Source organism: Neodiprion pinetum, chromosome 3 (assembly GCF_021155775.2).
Source record: "Neodiprion pinetum isolate iyNeoPine1 chromosome 3, iyNeoPine1.2, whole genome shotgun sequence".
Taxonomy (NCBI): Eukaryota; Metazoa; Arthropoda; class Insecta; order Hymenoptera; family Diprionidae; genus Neodiprion; species Neodiprion pinetum.
In genome coordinates, this window is record NC_060234.1 from 30,837,921 (window position 1) to 30,863,808 (window position 25,888).

General features: G+C 42.3%; 1 protein-coding gene across 2 annotated transcripts in view; it reads right to left on the minus strand.

Moving 5' to 3' along the window:
* Cad87A (cadherin 87A) overlaps nucleotides 1-25,888 on the minus strand; it is a 164,017-nt gene that overhangs the window by 70,455 nt on the left and 67,674 nt on the right. For both annotated transcript variants that reach the window (XM_069134500.1, XM_046615558.2), the window contains one exon: nucleotides 25,308-25,357. In XM_069134500.1, the coding sequence (XP_068990601.1) occupies nucleotides 25,308-25,357 (50 nt within the window). The remainder of the gene's footprint in view (nucleotides 1-25,307; nucleotides 25,358-25,888) is intronic.

A 25,888-nucleotide genomic window follows, 5' to 3' on the forward strand; every position in this document is an offset into this window, starting at 1 on the left:
AATTAAATTTCAACTAGCCGGAGATGCTGCGAGCAAACTCAGCGGCTACGTGGCTTTCAGCTCGCTGATGTAATTCAACCTCCTCGCGTTGTACAGAAATTACTTTCCGATCAATAAACACTTTCTCAAAATATCGAAAGGTTGATGCATACGACAGGCGAGTCGCGCACAGCTGCCCAAGAATTCTTATACGACTCGTAAATACAGGGTCTGCGGATAAAGAGTTAGTCTCCGTTCTCTACACGTGATCCTGCAGTACAGCTACTGCAGCCAGCAGTCGCCACAGTGCCAAAAACATTGATCGTTATTAATACAGCTTGGCGGCAGCCGTCGCCGCTGACAGATTGAAATGTTCCGCGACCACCAGCCTGTATCGATTGGACGCCCACCGATCGCTGCATCTGCGTCTACTCAAAAGGTGCATTCGCGATTAAAAAAAAAAAACTGACACGGTTGATTATTCGCCGAATCAGGTATGCCCAATCACGCCGTTTGACACGGAGTGCAGATATGCAGTTGAATTAAACATTCGAAAATGATCGTTATATGTTATAAAATGATTGTTATTATTAGTCGCCACCGATGGGCGTTTGCGGTATTGTGACGTACCGCGATCCTTGTGTAATCACGACGTTATCCTGCCACTACTGCAAGTCGCATGGCATAATTGCACACCCGACACAGAATTTACTGCGGTTTGAAACGGTTTCAGAGTCATCGGTTAACAATTCCGAAAACACACAGAGAGCGTCTGATTTTGAAAGTTTTTAATCTTTTATCAGAATAACCGAACGTCGCTGGAATAGCTCGTCGATCCAACGTGCACAACCGTATCACGTGTCAACGTGAATTCGGTACGAATAATAGATCATCCAGTACGGTTGGTGACAGTTGTATTTTCGGTAGGAATGCATGGTAATCGATTAACGCAACCAAAAATGAATAGGTACCTGCAGCAATAGCTGGACATTCGTCGAATAGCCGTAGGTATCACTTCTCACCGTCACGGATATGCTCTTGGATCACTTTCTCAACGTACGGATTGCGAATTAAAACTGGTGATTTATCCCCTGAATAGCTGTCGAACATTTGGACAAGTGTTAACAGGATGCACACGCATTCTGAATTCAATCCTGACTCAACGCTGTGGATTATTTATACTTGCACTGATAGACTGCACGGCCGGGAAGCACGTAGCAAATATGCATTATGCGAAATTACGTTTGCACAAGATGCACTTCCGCATTGGCCCCGGCTTCGGCACCGACGACGGAGATCAATTTCAGTATTTGAAGCCATCGATCTTCCCCGGGGAGGGGTTGCCCGTGTAACTTGCTATTCTATCCGAGGTACATGAGGAACACTACGGCGACCAGCACGTGACTCTCGGTACATGCACGCGCGAATATATCCACATGCTATCAGAAGTCTATATAATCCACGTTGAACAATGCCTAACGGTTGTCCCGCCATATATCTATACTGATATACAAGATCCGTTCTCTGTTTGTCTGTTTATTACCGATAAACTGAAGAACCATTGGATCGATTTGGATGAAACTTGGACCAAATTGTTCCTTATGTCTGCTCGAATGACATAGTCTATATCAGTTATGTAAAATGGGTCCAATTAGTTCATTGCATGTGGAAGTATATATGTAGAGTCGACAGTACTGTCCGAGATCGAGTTGAGACAGATTTACGGCTATTATATATTGTATTAGTAGCACGTTGCGGATTTTTCTTGATCGTAATTCCATTCTGTATTTCCTGCCGTACCGTTAGTTTGTCACATCGACACGTCACTTCTCTCTATCTCTCTCTCTCTCTCTTCCTCTTCTCTAATGTCATCAAACTCGACGTGTTCTGATATCACGAAGTCTCATGCAGAGGCGTACCGAGGTACGCATTTGTAATACGTGTGTGTATACGAATTGCGCTAATTTGCAAAGGCATTCAACGACGACGAGGTTTGAGCCCAGCTATACCATCGTCGCAGACCTTCACCAAATTGGGAACTGCTCGCGATTATGTTCTGTCTAGGTTATCAACGATCGGCACGACCGTGCTAATTACATGATTTGTTTCGCACGCGATGCACATCATATAAGCCTCTGTAGGAGTTCGGGTGGATTTCATGTCAAAGATACTCGAAACGTGGAATTCTGAACCACGTAAAATCTTTATGGAGAGAATGTGTTCCCGAATTCCTATCGGAAAGAAGATTTTTAGGGCAGAAACTGAATACGGTTTGCGCGAAGTAATAAGAAAAAATCTTTGCAGAGAGGTGTGTACTGCGCTTCGGTATTTGAAGGGAGTATATTAGGATTTTGATGGATTTTTTTACCATCCATGTACCTATCGTACCACCCGCCTCGGATATACGAAACTGCTTGCTATTCCTTCACTACTTTCGTACTTTACTTTTCCTCCTGTCTCCTTGCCCCTATTCTCTTCTCTTCTCTTCTCTCCTTTCAGCTGTGTCTCAGCATCGTGCTGTCGGAAAAGAAAAACCAGATATAGCGCAGCGACTTGGTTTTATATCTCCCGGCACCATCAGCGTCATTTGTTAGGAGCGTCAGGTTGTCTTCGTGGTGACGGTGTACGCCTTGTCTGTTGTCCTTTATTTTGTTCTCTGTATTTCTCTTGCTAGAAATAGTGGCAGGTACTTGTGCACGGGCTTGTGAATTCCTTGGAATCTTCTTTATTCTTTTGTAAACGATGAGAGCATTAATTGTCTGTATATTTCACACCGGAATACAAAGAATTTTTACATCTTCTTGCAATAATTTTCAGTTTTCGTTGCCAAAATACGGCAAACCGGAGATTCTAGCATAGCGATGCCTTTTCAATTCATATCTGTAAATACTGGACGTCTACTTTGGAGTACAAGAGTGATCCTTTCATTCACTTTCCATGAACCTCTGGATATGCCTGGCAAAACGCGATTACGTTTTACTGACCAATTAACAACAGCCTGATACAGGTAGAGCCCTGCATATAGGGATCACGCTTGAGGTTAATAAAGAACGATGCTTATCAATGGAGTATATCGAAACAACACGACTAATGGAAAAAGTCTTTCATGCGCTGACGTATTACCCACATCAGTACGGTCACGTGGGGGAGAAGTAACGAAATTGAGAGTTTCCTGTGTAATGTTATAAATATCGGTCGCTTTGACAGCGCGCAATATGTGGGCGGCAACAGCAGCCTATAACAACATGAAAAATTAACATCCAGAACCTATCATCAAATTCGTTGAATTTTCATCAGGAACCTTTAATCCATTGACCCTTGTTACGTGTATACACTAATGTATGGTGCACGTATACACACATCAGGGGTCAAATAGTTTGAAGGAAAGTGAGGAAATTCAACGAAAAAGAAGCCCATTACAGCGCTACTTGTACATCGCATGTTTTATGGCTTTGCCGGAAAATCGCCAAGACTTTCGGATGTAAGAACTAACGTGGAAAGGCAGCGCGTCGGTTCAGTGTTGCGGTGCTGAGGAATCCAGAGCTCACGCGAGCTTCAGACCGCTATCTTGCCCTGCGATCTGAGGTATTTAATAACACGTTATGAACAAGCATACCTGCGAGAGCTGCGCGGTCCGTTCACACCCGGGAGATACTTGAAAATTGGTAAAATCCAGTTACCCATGAGGTCTACCGGCAACTGATGGCAAACGTAGTTTCAATACAGTCGGTAACAAATATACAGACTCGTAGAATTTTTCTAGGTCACAACAGTAACCGCGGAAAGTTCACGTACAGCTTTACGAAAGTCGGCTGAGAATCGTTGACAGTCATTGAAAATGTGTGGCAACGTTTGCAGAGCCCTCGACACTCGTCTGAGCCATTGAAAGATGAAGCTTTATGTCGCGTCATTCAAAATCATCAAAGCCTCTCAACTGAAAGTCACAGTCATTTGAAGTTCCTCAAAGTCTGCCTGAGAGTACAATGCGTCACTAATGCCAATAAACTTGACACGAAAAAAAAGTTTTATAAAAGTCTTATATATAGGTTATGAAGATGATTTGCAATGCTGGAAAGTAATTTTGAGTGGTAATAAGGAAGAGTGTCCTCAAACTATTCTCTGAGCTGTACTTCACAGATTATTCCCAAGTATATACGGTTACACGAAATGCTAACAGGATAAAGTCCCGTCAACTCACAAAGTGAAATGATCGATGGGCGAACGGGTTAGAAGAAGAAGTTGGTAACCGTTAATCGGTACTGGTCAGCTGTGATCGAAGGTTTCCCCACCTTCCAATTTATGCGAATCTCTCGTGTCAACCTGGCGCCCGCGCCATCTTGAACAGCAACGCAGTTGCACATGTATGGATTTACGTGTATAAGTAAGTACATATAATATAATGCATGGTATCGTATAAGGTATGCAAGGTACGCCTTGTTTTTCTTTCATATTATAGAAACCCGACAGTGTTGGGTAGATATACGTATAAGCGGGTAAGGTGATATTGCGACTAAGAAAACAGTCCAGGTTCCGGAGGCGAGCTGGAAAAGCTTCTCTAGCTATAAGCATCCTTTCTTCACGTAGCGCGATGATACGTGTAAAAGATGTTGAACAATCAGGGCACGTTAACGTATATAACACGATGGAATCGTGTCCACGAAGTATCCGACAGATTTTCCCGATAATACACAATCTGACAAGCGTCACAGTGTGTTCGTGGATATATATGGATAGGACGTATACGAGTACAAATGCACATTGATGTTCGTCTAAGCACGCCAAATCTTCTCGACATTGATACGTCACAGCTGTGCTCGTTCGGCGGCAAAACAAACGGAAAAAAAAATTCCAATAGAAATCAAAAAACCTTTGAGAACAGATTACACTCTCGTTTCGCGGATGAAGAACCTGTAACTAAAAACGCGAATTCGTTGATGTTCGAGGCTAATTATTTTTTTTACGAAAATATTAATTTTGCAATTGTTATAAATAATTAAAGTGTGAAAAATGTGTGTTTATTTTCAGGTAAAGTGCCGATGAAAGGATTTATTTCAAAAAACTTCACAGTTAATCGAAATCTTCGGTTCGAACAGAGAATAGCGTCGCGCAATTTCAATTTATTACAACTCCGACGGCTTGAGTTTCATACTCAGATAGGTTTATTGACAATCAGAACGTCAAGGACCCCCATTTGAAGTCATATACTACTGCAGAACAAAAGGCTCACGCTCGCGTGAAACTGAATGGTTTCGAGAACTGGCGAAATCATGGCCAAACGGTCGGTTAGCGCCTGAATGAAAAGCATTTACTCGCTTTTGTACACGTGAGTTAGTTATAAAGATGATCCTTACGTGCTTGGCGCGAGGAGAAAAAATTATATTCGGAGTTTTGTGACGGGGTAGTGTTTGATATGGTGCTTTCGCTACGCGTGGCTATAATCAGTGGATTCCCCAATATTTCTGTAAATAGCGTCTGCAAACACAGGCGACACGTGAATAAAAATATATATCGTATGTGTACGAATTGAGCGGACACACACAGTAAAGGTAGATACTCTGAAGCTGGACAATTAAAATCTCTCGGATTGTTCAGTGGTCGCATTCGACGTTGCAAATAGAACCAACCTACTATTTTTCAATACCCACCGACTGTAATTTAACTACCAAGTGAGTATTCTCTACCATGGTTCAATACCATTTTTGGTCTTTTACTGGTTGTCCGGTGGGTGAAAGCCAATAAGCCGTCGCGGTTGTTCAGACGCGTGCATTCGCGTGCTGTTTTCGCTTGAAAAATTTATTCCCCGATTTAGCGGCTTTATTGTCAAATGCAGCCACGAATTCAATAAATAATAGCCAGATTCTTTCCACGAAAATTCGGCTAATTCCTCATGACCCTTACGAGCCGTAATTTGTCGCTGAGAATCTGTAGACGCTTTAACAGTTGTGACTTGAGACCGCGACCAGGCCGTGAAGGGTTCAGGGAATTTTCGCGACTGTAACTGTCTGCCGTGTTTCAGATCTGTGAATCGATTGCAACAATGTGAGCAGTAGCCAAGTTCGAGTCTGCATGCAAATTACGCCACGTTGGAAATACTGTCCACCCTATCGATGGTAGGTATCACTTACCGTGAGACTGCACAGTGTGGATAAGCGATTAACTATTTACGGGAGTAGAGCGTGTCGGAAAGATCGATGAACGCGGCGACAATATGCGACAGTCGGAGAGTGCACCAGGTGCGAAACAATTTGACGTAATTGTCCCGTTGAATCAGAATCGAAATTTGGCCCCTCAGAATTCCAATTACAAGTTCACTGTATCCGCTTCGGGACAATAGCGCTTCTCCCGCAGTCACAGCTTCCGGCCGGTTCCCGTATGATCGATGACGCTGATGACGCTGACGACGCTGGCGAATTTGTTGATGACGCTCCGATCTCTCGACGCGTGATTATCTCTAATGATGACTTCGTAACGGGCGGAAAACTCTGTGCTGCAGGTACGTAAAATCACCCGGAGCCATCGATTCAACCCGTTTCACTATGACGCTTGTACGAGTTTGTAATTGACATCGGACGTGCGAAAAAATCTCATTCCGAAGCAGAAGTCTCGTTCGCGCTGGCCCATTTTAACAAACTGTTTATCGTTCAAGAAATGAGAACCCATGTACTAACGTAATCAACTCCGTCAAGCCATTACCGAAAATTCGAAAATTGGGATGAAATTACTTTCGGTTATTAAGTGAAAATGTACCGCGGTTGTACCGGTAAGAGGATTGGTTTGAAATTCGTACGACTTGCCGTAGCAATTTTGAACAATTTGTCGCCATCGGTCGTTTTCAGAGATGAACCGAAGTTCTCGCAGTATTGGGACAAACTTGGTATAATTAATTTTAGTACGTCGACTGCTAAGCCGGTTCTCGCTCACGAAATCGACTCGTCCTGAGGGAAAATTTTGAATTTCTGTCAACGATGCGATTCGCCGAGATGCGAACTGCACGGCTCGACGTAAAGTGAAGAACATTGATTCTGGATTGAACTAATTTTGGCAAGATGTACAGGCACAATTAAAGCTACTACCGCCCATCACCGCAACCAACGTAGAAACCTTTCAACACTTCCCATCCTGTAGTCGTAGAGATAGATTTGCAGCGTGAGTAATTAATGACACTCGCATGTACGAGTTGGTATTTCCATTATACATACGACATACAGCAGCCTCGTTCCACCACAATGGATTTTCCAATTATTGGTAAATCTGTCGTGCGACAGAAAGAGCATATCGGAATCACGCGTCAGGAACAAAGGATGGATAAATTGGCGAGAAGATGAGGATGTAATAAAGCAGCTGCCTGGGGAATAGGAGAGAATCGATCTGCATCCGACTTTGCACAGGGAGATTGGTAAATGGGTAGGCATTTCTTCGACCCACAGAAGAGCTAGCCGGTCTGCGAGTATATATCGGATAATCCTCTACCACGGTATAATTTATCGCCATCCCGGGGTTCTGATAATTAAGAGTTCCTTTGTAATTGAAAACACCCCCGTTGCAGAGGTGAGAGGGTATACGGCGGTACACGTATAAGGCGAAGCACACGTTTACACCGACCGACGAGAAACTGGTAAAAGCTGGTGCAAAGAAAAATGTCGGCGCCGCCGTAGGATTCGTGGCCGATTTACGACGGCCGGATATTTAGTAGTGCCGCAGCGAAGAGCGAGGCACGCGATCGGATTTTCGTAAGTGGTAGAACGAAATTTAGCGACCCAGATCGATCCTCGAACGTCGTCGCGGCGTACATAGGGAATTTCGATCGATCGATCGATGCATCGGTAGATCGAGATAGTCAGAGTTCACCGAGTCAGCCAGCGAAGACACCGTCTGGTAAGAATCGCAGGTGGTTTCCGGCAGGTTCTCGTTCAATATCTCGCCTTCGCAAAGATACAGGTGCTGTTGACTGACAGAAACGGTTTCGTTTCACGAACACCTAACTCGTGTTTCGGTAAACGTACTCTTGGTTCATTCGTCTTAAAAACACAACGACCTTACTCGGTCCTCTATTCGGGTATAACACGGTAAAACTGCATTCGTTATTGCAATCATACGCCCAAAGATGAATGTTGAGCGCCGCGACGAGTTCTGATCATTTATTATGGGAGGTGGCTAGGTTGGTAATAAGGTTTTACCTGCAACGAACCGGGATTCCTTATCGATACGGGTATGCAACTTCTTCACTGCAATTTCTTTAAGTTGGAATGGTTTGAGTTTAACAGAGAAATAATGTTCGACACGCGATGAATTTAACGAATAACAGTAGACCTGGTTTATTAAATATACAAGATATGAAGACTGTTCATAATGTAAGATAGATGGTGATAGTTGTAAAATGGGTCCATCAAAGCCAAAGATCGTTGTATGATATTAAGAGATATATGTATAGACGATTAGACGGTTAGTGCTTAGCTGCTGATCCTGATTGAAGACCATTACGACTCGAAAAACTGACGGGAAGTGAGTGGAGTGGCTAAAGACGTGCGGAGCTAATTGGTAGACGGACGTAGCGCGGTGGAAAGACGGGGTTCGCGGTAAACATCTTGAGAATTTAAGCGAGAAAGAGAAACCGCAGGTGTGTAAGAAGCGTTGGGTGTAAGGACTCTTAGGTATGAGGAACGGATAGGAAGCGAAAAAGATGTAGAGCAGAGTTGTGAAGAGGCTTAAAGTTGTTGTGTAAAAATAAATAATAATAATTAATCCTAGTTTGGTTTCACAACCACGCAATCGCCATGCATGTATAAATCTTATGATAATTGAAACGCGGGATTATACAATTTGCCTGCTTGTATAATTATACAAGCTATTTCTACATGAATTCAAATATAAATTCATCTGCGCAGAAATAGCAAGACTGTCGATTGTAATGCGGTGAGAATAATTTGAGCGTTAAGTAATTACGTGATTACGATGATTACGAGCGGTATCCTACCGTGAAATATCTGGAAAATGAAATGTAACTCCATTCCGCCGACGTATGATCCAGTTAAAATTTGCTTCCGTTAACAAGTCTGAACGACCCTTCAGCCTCTTCAAACACGCTTTTCAAAAGCTCTGGCCACTAAATTATTCCTTTTCTTTCGATTTTCGTTCAACATTTGCTTCCTTTTTTTCCTTTTGTCAATTTCTGGATCAGTAGAATGGTAGCTTGTCTTTAAAAGTCTCTTTGCGGTCCGAAAATTTCAGTGAGAAAGTTATTTGGCAGGTGAGATTGGCACTTTGTACGTAAATCTGCAACCAAACATTGGCAAAAAAAAATTTTGCATCCGAACGCACACTGAACTTGACAAATTTCGGAAATCCATTTTCGCAGTCTCGGATCACGGATGGGTAGGTATTACTCTGCGAGCACGTGAATTCTGGAAATAGCAGTACGTACTGGGGGGATGGGTATATAATCAATACACCGGGTCTGGTGGAGGAGATGCGACGGGTACTTGACCACACCGTACAAAACGTTCCCTTTAGTTAGCTCAGCGTTATACCGAGCTAGAGAGCTATGGCGAGAGCTTTGTTTGGTGCACTCTCACCAATGCAGTATATCCTTCGCGGCCGTCCTTCTCAGTCACTCGACAGTACGGTCATCTAGATTCTGGAGAGTCGATAGCTCGAGGTTGATAGATATACGTGATATATGCCAAATTCGATTAACCCGTTAATTGCCTGCTCGACAAATGAGGACGCAGCTGGATGAATTTGGCTCTTGCGTTTTCAAGTAAATACCGCCATTCCACACCGGTAGAAACGAACCGTAATCGGAATTGATTTAACCAACAATCACTGGGATCTGATAGTCTATGTAAGAAAATATACGCAAGCTTGCGCTCATTCCGTATATAATACTGCTTATTTCCGGATTTAGAATCTTGCAGTGCTAATAGGTGTTATTTTTTCGGTTAAAATAACCGGTGTCTAATATTTCGGTTCATATATGGGTTTAAGGAATTAAGAGACAATCTTTTCGACTTATGTATTCGGCGTGTGTGGAATGAAATGGATTTACGCCGGATAAATGGATTATCTGTCGTATTAAAAGGGTCTGGAGCAGTTCTGCAGGCGCTTAATTGATGCTAAATTTGACATATGAGGTGCAGGGAGAAAAAATTGATTCTGGGTATCTGACACCGATAATTGACGTTTTTCCAAGTCACCTGCGAATCGTTTAAACGCATAAAAATTCACTTCACTTCCCCCAGAAGATAATTTCGCAGGATGCTAAATTATAGGATGAAAAGATTAAATATTTCCATGGAAAATTGCATAAAAATTTGGATAATGAAATTGATTTCTTTTTACACCGGGCGTGTAGCCCGCAAACTTTCGAACGAGTTATCCGAGGGCTTGAAGGCAACTGTGACGGGGCTACAAGGAATCCCATCAAGCCGACGTATAACAAGGAATTGTGTAAACGGAAATTGCGTATTGGTGCGTAGGTACCGCAGAGTACCGTCAAGGTGTTACCGTCGCCATGATTGAAACGGAGAGCCGACGAGAGAGAAACTTTGTACACGTCGCCGATGGCAACGGCTTCTTGACTAGAATCACGAATGAAAAGGATATAGAGGCTGTAGATTTTTGAAAGATTTTTACGAGGACGATATAAATACCGATTTCTCGAATCTGTTGCAGGAAGCAGATTACGCTGCACGGGTTTATGCGCTAGGATATCTGGCTATACAGTCTGCATTGTAGGTGAATCAAGCAGGCTGATTATACCCGTTGCTTTTGCGTGTAATAAGGCGAGAGGACATCGCAGAGCCAGGCGAAAATTACTTGGGATTTTCGTGGGCTTGCGATAATTGAATTCTCCCCTCCCGTACAAATGAAATTCTAGGTTCATTCAATTCAAACATTGACGAATTCCAAATTTAAACCGTGAACAATATTATTATCACATCGTACTTCGTAGCTAGGCACAATAATAATTTTTTGCCATGTATATGGCATTGATGGAACTTGCGGGTTAACAAAGGCAAATGTCCGAACTTTACAGCTTATACTCATTGTGACCTATTTCCGTACACCTTCCGCGAGAATAAGAATCACACGAGTGGCCTGATGTGGAAACGAGACAGGTTAACGATGGGTTTGCAACTAAGCACCGAAATGATTATGGGAGAAAATAGGGGAAAAGAAAAAAAAACTAACAATAACAACAAATTACCCGCTCAATCTCGCACACCGCAGTTTGGAGTTGAACTGGTCTAACTTTGTTGGATGGAGGTGAAAAAAGCCTGGGGGGGGGGGGGAAAGAAATTTGAATGGGGGAAAAAAAAAAACGGAGAACACGAGGGCGCGTGAAACGTAGCAGACTAAGCAAAAATTTCATACGTCAGTAACGAGGGTTACTGAAGTGGCAATAAAAGTTCAGAAATCAGCTGAAACAGTTGTTCTACACGACTGACCGACAAAGCCTGAGAGATTTTATGGTCTGGTCGAAAGAGGGAAAGTATGTATCCATCCATCCGTTTTACCCCATTAAACTTAGACAAAAGTGTTAATTATTAACAGGATGGAAACTTCGTGAATAAAGTTAAACTGAATTTTTTTTAAGAATGGATGTATTTCTTCTTTGCGTATAACGAGACATTTTTTAACTCGGTTTAACCTCTGCCGGGTTTGCGAAGGGGAGCGGAATGGGTATTTGTTATCAGGCAGCAGTACGAGCCCCGCAGGATATTTTTAGTGGAATATTTATGAAGAGAACTCTCCTGTGATGCCGGTGAACTTTGAGATTCAGGTCAACTCTGAAGCCCCGTAGGGTTTTCTTGCCTATGGCATTACCGGAAGTCAGTCAGATTCTGGAAAGTTTGCAGCAGCTCCCCCTCAACCTCTGGATTCCTGTATAATTGACTATGCTCATTCGACAGTAACCAGAGTTTGTTCTATACGTATCCCTTTTCACAACCTATTCCCCGCAGCACAGGTTGAATTTTATATTACGACCCAATTAATGCCCCGAAACTAAACTTGTTTTTGATAATGGAGTTCGGAATATATGCCCAACGCCAACTCTCATCCTCCCCCATTGCACTCCACAACTCCGACGAACAGGACGCGGGATCGCGGCGTTCCTCTAGCCTTGCGGCTGACAATATACGAGACAATACTTAGCACGAAATCCTCGTGAGATCCCGCGATTTTCGGATCATACGTAACACACTTGACACTGGCGAACCGCACACGCTTAGCCCGGGTGGCACACTCCGATGCGCATGGGGCCAAGGATTCCTTGAACCAGCAACATCGGCTCAGGGTTCGTAGGTACCGCAGCCCTGCAAACCGGCTCCTAACAAATAAGGGGCCAGTTCAACGGAAGCCGCTTAAGCCGAAGCTCTGATGCACGGTCAAGATACGTGAGCGGGTGAATCAAGGTGCCTAAAAATTTTTGGGAAAAAAATTTCATGATATTTTCAGGTTTTCCTTGACATTTTCCCAGTTCTAGTAAGTTACTAAAACCTGAATCATTTTTGAGCTTGTTAAATCTATATTCGGTTCAAATTAAATTCGAATTGAAAAAAAATACAATGTACAAAAAAGTAAACTTGTTACCTCCATAAATCATTCCTAATTCCCATGATAGAAAACTGATGTTTTCAGTATTTTGCATTACCAAATTAAAAATCCCCTGACAATTCCGAGTTTTCCATGCATGCGGTCACCCTGTTAATATATCGTGGGTCAGATTACGAATCGCAAAGAAAGTACCGTGGGGCGAAAAGGGGCTTCTCGAATTGACGGAAAACCACCCGCAAGATGAGGTATAGAATACTCGTACAAATACGCTCATATGCGAACGATTTGCGCCATAGCGAGGTACCGAGAAACCAACCACCGTGCATAGCAACTTTGTTTATAATTTATGCGCAACGCGTTCCGAATCCGGTCTGTTCATTCTGCAGGCGATAACAGTTACGGAAATTTCTGTTGAATTCTACTCTCTGCCGAAACAATAGCGATAAGCGGTTCGCCAAAAGTTTTAACACATTTCCGGAGTGGCGCGGTAGCGGATTAGGCGAATCGAAACACGGTACAACGCATCGGGTTAGCTCGAACGTATTTTCCCGAATCTAGATTCTCGACGAAGCGACGCCCGTGTGGTTTCGTACGGCACCCTTGATATATACACGTCGGCCATTCGACGGTGGGCGTCGGACCGCTCTGCTTGGTGCGCGACTAACGAACCGAGCGGAATAGGATCAACCTGTACAGGCGGACTGTGGAACACTCCATGTATGGTGGAAATTCGAGATTGGTGTAGCTCTCGCAGGCGGCGGAAATCGGCCAGCGCCGGAAATTGGTGGCGCCGTACCCGGGAGCCGAGAAACTGCTCGAATGGAAACCGGATCGACACCCGGAGTTTGCGGTCTGTAGGCCGGATGCCGAATGAACGACAGGAATGCAGAGTTGCTTTTTCGATTGTTCGATTTACGAAAATATTTCTTATTCGCCAATTTTTACACCCGCAAAATATTCCTACGAGGAAATAAACGGGCGTGGATCTACACTTATACGGTGGAAAAAAAGAAAAAATACATAGATTGCATTTCTCGGAGGTAGCGATGCGAAGACGTGAAATAAGCCTTGGCGGTTGTGGTATAAGCTCGAAAATAAAAGTGAACGATCGCCGAAAACTACTACAGCTATACAAAACTACGCGATAAAAGTGGATTGCTTTTAGAGGTAGGCGTAGTAGGTCCATGTAGTAGCGGGCTGCTCAACTTTTACGGCGGGAATGAAGAAAAGGGCGAGAAAGCGTGCGTAATATACGACAAAAAAGAAAGTAAGAGTATTCTTGCCAAATTATTTCGTAAAAGAATTGTCCAGCGTTTCTAGTTCGAAATAGTGTGTACACTTTGAACTAGGTCATTTTCGTAGAACTTAATTGTCAGGATCAAATATTCTTGTATAATTGCCTGCATTCTGCAAAGGCGAAAGGTAACAGTTTCGAAATTCAAACTTTTGCGTGATTATAACTGACCGAACTATCCAACGTTTGTCGTGAAATTACGTCATCAAAAAATCAATTCAAGACATTCAAAATCTTGGAAGACTAGTCTAAAACACTCCAACTTTGAAATATGCCGTTGAATCCTTCAGCACCTAATCCTTGAATTGAGACCGAATTTCAACCTCCAGATTAACGGTCCGTTTAAACAATTTTGACTGCATGATAACTCCCGACTTCGAATGAACTAACTTTGGCAGCGGAGTAAACTGATGGGAAACTCGTGACATTAACTCCGGTGAAAAATATTTTCATTCTTACAGAGGAGAAGATAAAATGTTCAAAAGTTCTAGAACGAATGCCCAATGTTATTTTGAAAGCTATACCCGGATAGGAAGCGTTTCGTATAGCCTGCGAGAATATTATGGTTCTTTGGGTCCGCCTGCAGGACGGAACGAAGAGTCACATGTACGTGACGTTCAGTAATTCAGTTTGAAGTCGTTAAAGGCTGGCTTTGAACTGTCGAGTTCCAGAGAGCTTTGACAAGAAAGTAGCAGTCGCTTTGCCTTTACCTTCTATCGTACCTATATACGCCCTCTTAATTTTTCTCTTTTTGTGTTTTCATAAGCCTTTCGCGCTGCAGTAACGCGGAGGAAATCGCGGGTACTCAGACTACCGAATATTGAATAAAAGTCAGATGTAATATTATTTAATATGGCAGTGCTTTCGAGACTTGGCGAATTATTATGAGACACTTTTTCCTACAAGGGCTCCTTGAGGAGGGCATTCTTGCATGTGTTTTTAGCCCCTATGTCGATGTAGGAACAACAGGAAGGCATCGGAGCTGAGAAAAACTGGAGGTATTACGAACACCCGCTATCCTCTTACTCGGTGTATATTTGTTATAACGCCGAGACGCAAGCCTTTGAAAAGCCTTGGAAAAGATTTCAATGAAATTCAATTTCAATTCACGAGCAGCTCGGCAAATTATAAAGCTCAAGTTGGAATATGTCCCGATCGATTGTGAAAGCAATCTATAAAAGCCTCGACTTCGGTATTGCCAAGTAAGAACACGAAAATTCACTCTAGCGGTCTTACGTGGCGCGATATACCGTGTCTCGTGTATTTCCTACATCACCTCTATACGTCCGTAACTCTCCACCGTCGAAGACACACCACCTAACGCGAAGGAAATGGAAGAACTTTCAAAGAAAATAATGCTCGGCTAGACAAAACCGGCTCTTCCATCATCAGCCATCGTCGCTGGAAAGATTCTGCAGACGCAACTGAAGTCGCGAACATTGGTTTAGGAAACTCTGCATAAAAATACAGAGAAATGTCCCTGAAATTAAGTTCTGCGAATCGAGTATGTCAGGGTAGTTTTATTACTCGGTCAGTGTACCTTCATCATGCTCCATGATAACAAGTTACCGCCAGCTCAGAGCAAAGCCCGGAGTAAGTAGTAGTAGCGCCTCGAGGCAAAGTATTTGCTCTCAGGTAGCATCAAAGTATGTACTAAGACGAAGTTAAGCCTCCTCAGCGAATGAAGTCAACTCTTGAAGATAGGGATCTCTATATCGTTCCGATCTCTTTCCGTGTGTGCTGTACAACGTCGTAGTTGATCTTTCGTTAAAAAAGCTTACACAGCATAAGCTTCTTGGAAAAATTTTCCCCGAGCATATCATCGAACCATCGTTTGTCTGATCCGAGAAATTCAAGTTCAGACCGATCGTACTCTTCCGATATTTTACCCTCGCATGTGAAGAATAAACACCGATTTCCCTCTCATCCCCTGATTCTTTTCATTCTTGTTATTTTTCTTCATGATCTTTATTCTTGTTGATCTCTCGGAACTCGTATCCCTTCTGTGCAAGTATTCGTCAGTTTTCCGATGTACCACTAATGCTATCGCGATCTGACGAACGACCAACACGCGCTTGGTACCGATTCCTCCGTATCCGTATTATATCCGAATGGCACATGCATACGTAATACGCAGAGGAGACACGGGCACGACAGATACGCCCGAGTGTGCGTGCGTACGTATCGAAACAAGGCGAAGCATAACGCGTCGCCCACTCTTCACGGGGCTTGAATAAAGGTCGCTCTGCCCAATGAAATACTAACCCACGCTAACCCGAGCAGCTCAGGGGTACACTGCTGGCACGTTATTCTGCCTACGCCACCGAAAGTATAAAACATCCTCCATTTTTGACGTGAAAAATATTTTTACATTTATCCTCGTCAGGTGACACTTCTCTATTTCTGCTGAATATACACGTGCTCTGGCAGGCATTCACCACGAGCTAACCGGCGAAGATGAAAATTCTTAAAATATTACTAGTTTTAAAACACTCGCTCGCTAAAGCTCGCTCGGGGTCGGATGCCTGGTGTAACTGGTTTCTGTGCTCGTGCGATCGCTTACTCGTTGTCAGTGTTTTACCAGATGACATAGTTGGAGGGGAGACTGGGGCACGATGACTCCCCAAAAAATTCTGGTATTTGCTTCACAGTACACAAAATGAACACTGTCTTTGTGCATGTGACGCAAACCGAATCTGCCCGTGAGATTATTTCGATATGACGCTAAAAATCACGTTTACACATGCATGTAATTATAACGTATTGTGATTTTATGACAATAAATTTCGTCAAAAAATACCACGAAACAATCACCTAAGTCCTAACAGATTTGAAACACTACGCACAGTAATTTTAGCTCTAATTATTCTCATGTATTCTATGTATACCACGCCAACCACTCACCAATTGCAATCTGTTGATCCTGGTCATTCGGTTTTTTTTCCGATTCGAAATGTTATCTGAAGAATGCATATTGGTTTGACAGTGCAAAACATGACGTTTCCAATAATCAAACTTGTAAACTTGAAAATTAGTCCGGAAGATCGAAAGTCACCAGGTCAAGGACCTGGACAGCCAGAACAACGGAGCGCTTGTCCTGGAAGTCAGGTTTCACCAGGTAGCGGACCTGGAGCGCAGGATCCAGGAGGTAGAAAACCCGGTACTCGAAATTTGCGGCGCGCGATTATCATCTGTCCGCTCTACTGCGCGGTTGTTTCCAGACTGAGGAATTCGGCTGATTTTGGTCGTGACGGTTACTATAGATCGATGACGTCAAGAAAAAAAAAAATTTGGGTGACGTCACTTTCTGAACACCCGAACTTTGGTTTCGAACTTTAATACTATGTATGATGTGTGATGTATGATATGATGTACGATGTATGATTTCCTTTTTCTGTACAATAACATACCTTTACTGTGTATCGGTAAGTCAAAGTAACGTCAAGAGTTCGACCGAGCCTGGAATTTCCACATATCTGATATTTGTGACACGACGCGATCCTTAGCCTCGACTCGGGGGCGAGTCTGCACTTTTTTCGCATAATTATCACCAGTTTTTTATGCCGTGCCTTCGTAATATGCACAGCTAGCTAGTTTCACCTCTGCCTTCTGCACCCTTACTATATTTGATCGCCTAACACTTTAACTTTGCTTTTTATTGAATGAATCATTTATTATCTCTGTTGTTACTGTTACTCAAACTTCTGACATCAATTATTCGATCAATCACCTCAACGCCTCCACACGCATACCAACGCCTGCACGTTGTACCTTGTAGAAACGTTGTCCATCAATTAATTCTACTTTGAATACGAAAAGCTTTTGCGTGATCTCAGTTACATTACATGATTTGTGGTTACGTGAAAGCTGCAATGCATTTTAAACCATAGAAATTCTCAGCATCAAACGATCACTCACATGCGTAAGAAAATTGTGATTTACAGGAGAGCTGGAAAATTTGTTTAATCACATTTATAAACGAAGATGGTTATCGTTTGTGATGAGCGTGTCGCCAGTGACTGACGATGCCGAGTAATTAGAAAATATTAATTACTTTATCCAGAACCCTCTGGAGCTTGACGGTAGATTGATTGGTGAAACGCTTCATCCTGGAAAAAGACCCTTAATCTTTTCAACCCGGTCGTCTGTCAGGCACTGGTCTTGTTGTTACGTCCGCATGATTTCGCCGAATCCTTATAAGCGAAGCGACGGGAACAAAGCCGGAAAGCGGATTTGATAAATCAGCTTGTCCGTCCGTCCGTAGGGAAAGGGAGTTCTGCAAGCCCTGCGCGTCATCAGCCCTAGTCCTCACGGTAAAAACAATCTTCCCTTCGTCAGCCCTCCCGGTCGCGTGAAAAAACGGTCCTTTGCACTCCCTTCTCGATGGTATAAGAAATCCAAGAATCGATCAGGAGGCGAAGAAGGCATTTAAAAAAGAAAGTAACAGATATCGAATGCACTGGACAAATACGAGTAAGCAACGCCGTCTTCGCGACGAGGCTAGGTATACGTACCTTTGTTCATACCAGTCCGACACAATCGAGTAAATACTTTCACTAATCGTATACAAGTCTGGCATCGGGGTGGCCGATAAAGAATACGTCGAAAAAGTCGAGGATTACACAGTCAGCCGAAAGGATTCAGACCGTTATTTCCCGTTCATTTATCTATCGTCTTCCGATACCCTGCGAGTGACTTATCGAGTGTCACTTGTAGCAGCGAAGGGACAGAGATATGGTAGTCGGTAACTTCCAGAATTATGTATGACTTGGCTATCGAATTTGATGTATTATTCAATGAAGATGTGTCTCTCGTATTTTTTTTTTTTTTCCCCTCCATCTTTCTCAGTCGCTCTTCTGTCTTGACAAATAACTCGACCTTCTTTTACGGAAGGCTGACTTCAGGGAGGCAGTTCTTCGAAAGTATCTCGATAGCGGAAGTGATTGCCAATGGAGCCGACAGACGTCACGGTATACACAAGGTGAGGGACGTGTCCTCCTACAAATCTAATCCGGACCCGTCTATTCGTCGTAAGATTTTCGCTTGTCTTTTTGTTTCTTTTTTTTTTTTTTTTGGCGGGCATAATTTATCAGTTTTCATAAACAGTGCGACCCTACCTCGTTATATTATCGGTAAAATGTACCCTTGCAGCCGATTATTCTATCCAATTTATAGCGGCCCTAAAGTAGCGAGCAGGAACATCTCTTTGAGATACATAAAACCTCGCTTTTAACGGTCAAGTGAAACGCCAAACCGTATACTTCGGCATGAAACGAATACCTAGAAAGAAAGAACAATCGCAGAGTATCTAAAGAATGATATACAAACTTTTTTATCATTCGAATTATCATTGCTGATTCTTCGTAACAGTATATAGATGTATTATTATGTACCACTTCAATACGGCATCAAACTCTAAACGGAGTATAAAAGGTATATTGTAGGGGAATCTGTACACTCCCACGATCCGGTGTTAAGTTTCGGGAGGCCGTCAAAAAGCGCAAAGCAAATTCGAAGACAAAGGGGAACGAAGTTCGCAAGACCCCCACCATTTCTCTTCTCTCGCCCCTCCAAGAGAAGCAACTTTTCCAAACTTCATTTCGCAAGTCGCGAAACGTAACCTGTGCATGGCCTCCTCTCGTTCGGCACAGACGACTTTCTGCATTAAGGTTGAGCATGGCTTCCACCTTTATTCCTTTTTACTTCATTTCTTCGAAATGCATCGCGAGCGGGTAGAAAATCTCTCCCCAAGTCTCCCTCCCTCTCTGTATTCTCCTACACGCTGCTTTATTCACGAAAACCTAGAAAAATGGTCCGCAGCGTGATAGTTTGCAGACAAATATTTGTTCCCGAAAGCGCAAAAAGGATTTCGAAATGTTTTCTCCCCAGAATACGTACACACATCCACCACATCCATAGCATAAAGTCGTTCAAGTATCGTCTGCCCGAAGCGTTTCCGGTTCGCGATATATGTGAACAGTTATATTGAGGTGGCACACAGATAGAACTGGTTCAGGGCGCTTCGTCGTTCCCGAAAAGAAGGTTAAAAAGGCAGAAAAAAGAAAACCGATAGTCATATATACACCCACACATATATATATATACTTATATAGGGGCTCGCGCGAGAATTCGACGCATGAATAGCCCGGCGATGGGGTGAAAGGAGATGTTCCTACGGTCGCGAAGAACTACGGTCTGTGACGCGAGCGCGAGATACGAATGAAAATAAGGAGACGGTATGCTTCAGGAACGGCGAATGGAGGACAATGGGAGTACGTGAGGAGGGAGGGACCCTGAGCCAAAATGTGAAGGAGGGTGTAAAGCTCCTTGTGGACGCTGTTCTAAAATAGTTTTCGCCAAGGACTTCCCCGAAAAGTAAAAGGGACCTCTGACCTTTCCCATGCAATACCCGGAATGCCTAGCATTTTCCGAACCGCGAGGCGGACTGACAGGCTGACTTACAGACTTGCAGCGGATAATGAAAACCTCTGAATACAAATGGAATGGAATGCATTCCAGAAGTCCGCGTACGAACGACAGTCTTTGGAATGTATTTACGGGAACGTTGTTCCTTCTGCATGAAAAGTAAGAACTTCGATTTTCTACTGACACCAGGTCAGTTTTAGTTGACCAACTTCCGCTATACAAACGAAGGAAAAGAGAGGGAGAGAGACAGAATGTTTTCACGAATCCTTTTATAGTCTCGCAGTAACTGCTCGTTATCAGAGCATCGCTCTCGACTCTGTCCGAACTCACCACTCGTATCCTGCACGTGCTGCGACGGAAACTTTTGTATAGAGCTGCTACTTTCGGGAAGACTTCTTTCTCTTCAGTCCCTTCGGTACTTTGACCACGAAGTGTTCTGGTCACGTCATAGTGTAGTGCCGATGGTAATTCAAACTTTGCGTGAACACGCGAAAGGTAGAAGTGACTTTCGCCTAACCGAAATTAACCTGACGGATCCCCGGCTGGATTTGCCCCATTTCAAAAGTCAAACTAGCGAGGTTAGATAAACAAAACTGTTGAGAATTCCGGAAGAACTCCACTTGTGTAAAGGTATTCATATTTTAACCTCGTTATAACACGGCTGTGTACCCATTAGATTTGAGAATGGGGTGGAAGGTGGTGGAAACAGCTTAGCTTCAATACCTTCAGTCTAACGAGGGAGTATTGATGGGGTGAAAGAAAATTGTCTTTTTATTCTAGATAGTGGAACTGCAACAGCGGCAGTAACAAGTTGTGTTTCGACGAGCATAACACAAGTGAAGTGTGTACTGTGTGCATGTACACTGCACGTACGTATATAAATGACATGTAACTTATCGTGCATTAAACCTACTTGAAACTTCTACCTCGCTTTACTGATGAAAACAACGAAGTAGACTCAAACTAATTAGATACTAATTTGTATATAAGATATATTAAAGTAAAACCATGTTATGAATTTCGTTACAAAAATCTTCTCGTCCTGATGTAATGTAATGTAAAACTTTACCTAAAAAATTGAAAAAATGTACCTAGAACAGGCCGCTACACGGTTGATGTAGTCTTAAGTGACGAGGGTATCTTTTATATAAAGTCTGTATAATATTCAGAATAAGAAGTAAATTTTTTTTAACTTCAAATTATTGTTAGAAAATATTAAAAGTAAACATTCACTTGCTCACCCAAAAATCTGACTATTATGTGATGAAAAAAAATAACAATGATGGCAGTTTTGTTTTTCACTCTTTTTAAATGTGTACCTACTTTGTCAAGTGAATGGGACAGGCTTTAAACGTGACAGAAAATAAGAAGATATAAAAATCCCGCAGAAACCCCATCTGCACCTCTTTTTGTATATTATATACGTTTGTGTATACATATATATGTATATATATACGTATTTGACAAATCACTCCCAAGAGTTTGCGAGATGGAAGAGGAGGGCTCAACGTTTGTTTCACACTGGAACGAAACTGCTGTCTGTCGCTTTTTTATTATGTACAGCCAGTTGTGTGCTCAGAGCGGTGTATTTTTCAATCTGGCAGTTTGATGGTTTGTGAACTTTCTTTCGTTAAAATACTCTGTGCGGTGGTTTATTTTTGTTCACCACTTTGTAAGCTATAATTTAATTTCTTGAATTTAATGTTATTCCACCCGTTTTGGCTGTAATTTTTCGAACACGTATTCCCAGCCTCCTAGTTAAGTAATTTTCAAGTTAACATCTAGTTTGATAAAAGCTTTGTTGTCGTCTCACCTTATACTCTACTATATCAAAATTAGCTTCATAACGAAGAACATTTTTTCAGGTATTGTATGCATCTGCACATGACAATTTTAATAAGCTCAATGCCAATACTGAGATTTCTGATTTAAAAATTTTCCCTTCTATATTGATACGTATTCATGATTTATGGATAAAGCGGAAGTGACCTAAAGAAATTTTATTCCCCGATATTAAACGCGTTGGGGTTTAGAAGAGGTGAGCAAATGTATAGGAATAAAAGAGACGAAAAAAATACGTCGAATTCAGTGAAATGGTAGCATTTTTAGCGTATCAAGAATTCCAGGCAACATCGGAAGCAGCAAAAGCTGAAGAAAAAAACCGACCAAGACTTTGCTGGATTCGTTATTTGACATAGATCTCCCGGTCAATCAGGGAAATGTGTTTATATTTGCATATAAAATCCGGACGTGGCTTTCCTTTATCGTCATTCCCCGACAAGACACATCAGACTATATTTCTCGTCTACTGAGTTATTTATTCCATCGATATACATCGCCGTGGAATCGAGAAATTTATACATTTTTTTATTGAAAGGCAAAATGCCGATACATTTTTCCTTATTTCCTAAACGACAATCATGATTGTGTTTGCTACACCATTTTATCCCTTTTCAAAATCAGTGAGCGTAATTCAGGGTGGGTTGAAAATTTTCTTAAACTCGTGAAACTTGACGACTACAGAGATGAAACAGTTGTTGTGTATGATCTTTCACTGGCGATACATTTAGACTTGGAAAATTTGGGAATCGCAAAGATACACTAAATAATAAATCATTCAAAAAATTTAAACGAGCAAATAAAACGTGTCTCATCTAAACAGTTCGTAGCGAATGAATAAAAAGTTTTTACGTAAAAAAGAATAAAACTGAAGATTTGTAGAAAAATTCCAAATGCACATTACCTTTATTCAGAATTAAGCCTCCCAGTTCGCAAACTTTTTCCCGGCTCGTTTTATATCTGATCACCTCAAATTTGCCGTCGATATCTTAAACAGCCTAAAATTTTCTACCGGCGAGTTACCGAATAAAATTGTGTTTTTCAGCAAAGTTTTCCTTCCATCTACCTCAGCCGACTGTTTTAACATTATTCCACAGAAAATAGCTGCAACGTCTTATTTTGCCTTCTCGAAGTGGTTGCAAGACATAATCGAATCAGTCGATATTCAACGAGTATTTTTTGTGACGGATCAAAATAAAAATGTCGTAACTCGACCAGATTCTCATACCCATGTCATTAAAAAGAATTTCTCAGTTCAGCCGTAAAAAAGAAGCCTTTAAATACAGACCAATGAAAAACGTTGCTTGCCATTCGATACATCGTCATATACTTTATTACGTATTGCCTGCTTGGGTCGCAGCTGGTTTGCGTAAATTCAGACATCGTAAATCGTAACCGTCGCGAGCTTGAAGTGTCGGCAAATATTTATGCAATTAGGAGTGTAGTACTCGTGACATGGAATGAATTATTCCCGAAAAAAAAGTCGAATTGTTGAAATTGATCGTTTTCTAAGTTTACGAATCAATGAATATCGGATGCTTCGATTAACCTGTGAAATTCGTACACCTATAACCTATAACCTTATACCGTACGCCGAAAGCAATTATTGCGTATTAAGCAGTGAATATAAATAGGTATATATGGGCACTCGAGTGTTGGTTGCAATTCGTTATTCATGACTGTGAAAGCGATAATACATTTTCAAAACGGATAGCCTGGAGTTTAAAATTTTTTTAAATAACCTCTCCCTTTTTTTTTACCAAAGCAAAAAAATTAATTCTATCTTTTAAAAAAATGGGCTGCGAAATTGATGGATTGTACGGATAACTCGAAAGCACGTAATGAAGAAAGCAATACGTAACTCTAACATATATTAGAAGAGCATGAACTATTCGGACGTGTCTCCAGGGAAATGTCTAAATTTAACTATCTCAATTTACATGATACCCGATAGGCATCGCGACGGCGTTTCGTAATCAAATGAAGCGTTACCTCGTTCTCCTGACACTGCAGTGACGAAGGAGACATTTTGCCTAAGCTTGTCCGATACCGGAGGCGTAGGATAGATAGGAAAATGAGGTTTTCCATGGGTTCATGGCATGGCATGATTCCTCACGTGCCAAAAGCACCTGGTCGTTTTCACGCACCTAACGAGATGTGAGGAGAGAATGATGGAGGACTGGAAGGACGAATTTCAGAGGTTTTTCAGCCTCGCATAGAATCGAATATGTGCGTCTGTATCGATTTATCAATATTCTTGTATTTCCTTACACTTTTATATAACAGCCGTTAACCCGGTGGAAGGGTGGTTACAGTTATACCTATCGAAAAAAATTCTTCTTGCACGTCTATATCCCTGATATCTTCCAACTTGGACCCGTTCGCACAAGGCTTTCAGACCCCTGGACGATTTATTCACACATTTTTTACTCTAATGAATACTTTGTCACTATAATTCTATCCCCCCGACTCACTCCAGATTGGATTTCAGGCTGCCGGTCATACGTTGTATTGAGTAAATGCTTCAAACCGCCGTTAAAAGCATCGCAATGAATCCAGATGCCAAAGAATGGTTTTGAAAAGTCTTCATTGACATGAATAACGCAGACACATATTTCTCCAGCGTAAATAAAATGAATTACTTCTACCACACGCAAAAGAGTTAATTGTCGCCCTGTTCTGGTGACTATGCACATATTCACGCGTCAACTCGACGAATTTTAGCCAAGTCGTTATACGATGCGACTTGACACTGCGGTAAGATGTCAATCAAACCCGAACGAATTCATTGAGGCGCGTCGAACGGGTACCGATAAAGGAAGAACCATCCCCTCTTCGCTCTTCGCTCTCCTCGTGCCACTGCTGCTCGGCGCTTGCTTTTTGCCATTCTTTTTCTGCCAGTGGCTATATGAAAGTTAGGATCGGGGGATGGCTGACAAATTTTCCGACGTTTTTCATAGTGGATATTGATTTTACGTCCAATATCGTACATGAGAAAGCTGCGGGGCCTTATCGAATTGACCGGATCGAGAGGAGAGCGTCGTCGCGTTATCTTCTCACGTGGTAACGAGTCTGCTAGTATTATATAAAGCACGATTGACGTTTGACAGGCGAGCTTACAGCTTCGCGTATACTCGCAAATCTTCTTCACTGTGTAATGCCCGCGGAGATGATTAAGACTTTGATCAGAATTAATTGAGTATAAACTTACCGGCGAAGGAGGAGACGAGTAACACTGCGAGGACGTTTGATACCGCAAACCTGAAATCAAAGCAAAGCGTGGTTACACGAACTTCGAAACTGTAACATAGTTAACATTATCCGTGTGAAGACGTCATGGGAGATTTTTATTCGACGTTTCGGCGCAATTGTATTCTGAACAACTTTTAAATCACGTTACAGAAATTGTATAGCGACTGTATCATGTAACATGATATCGTAGATGAAGCAGCGGCTACATGCAGTGATGCAAACGACAGCAAATGTTCTATTTTATACTGCAAGAATATTCACTATCAGTGAATTGAATTACATGTTAGTTACATGAGAATTGGGATGTTTCGGACAGGCTTTTGTCATCATGCACCTAATACAGTGTTCGCTTCCCAATTCACAAGCAATTTTTTCAATCTCGACAAGAACAAGGTTACAAGTTTATCGCAAAATATCACAAGGCACGGAATTCTTTGAGCTCGTTCTCTACACGCCGTTAAATCGTTTGAATGTCTACTGAAGTGAGCGACCGTTACAGCGATTTGGATTTCGTGCGTGAATTACAAATGTGATAATCTG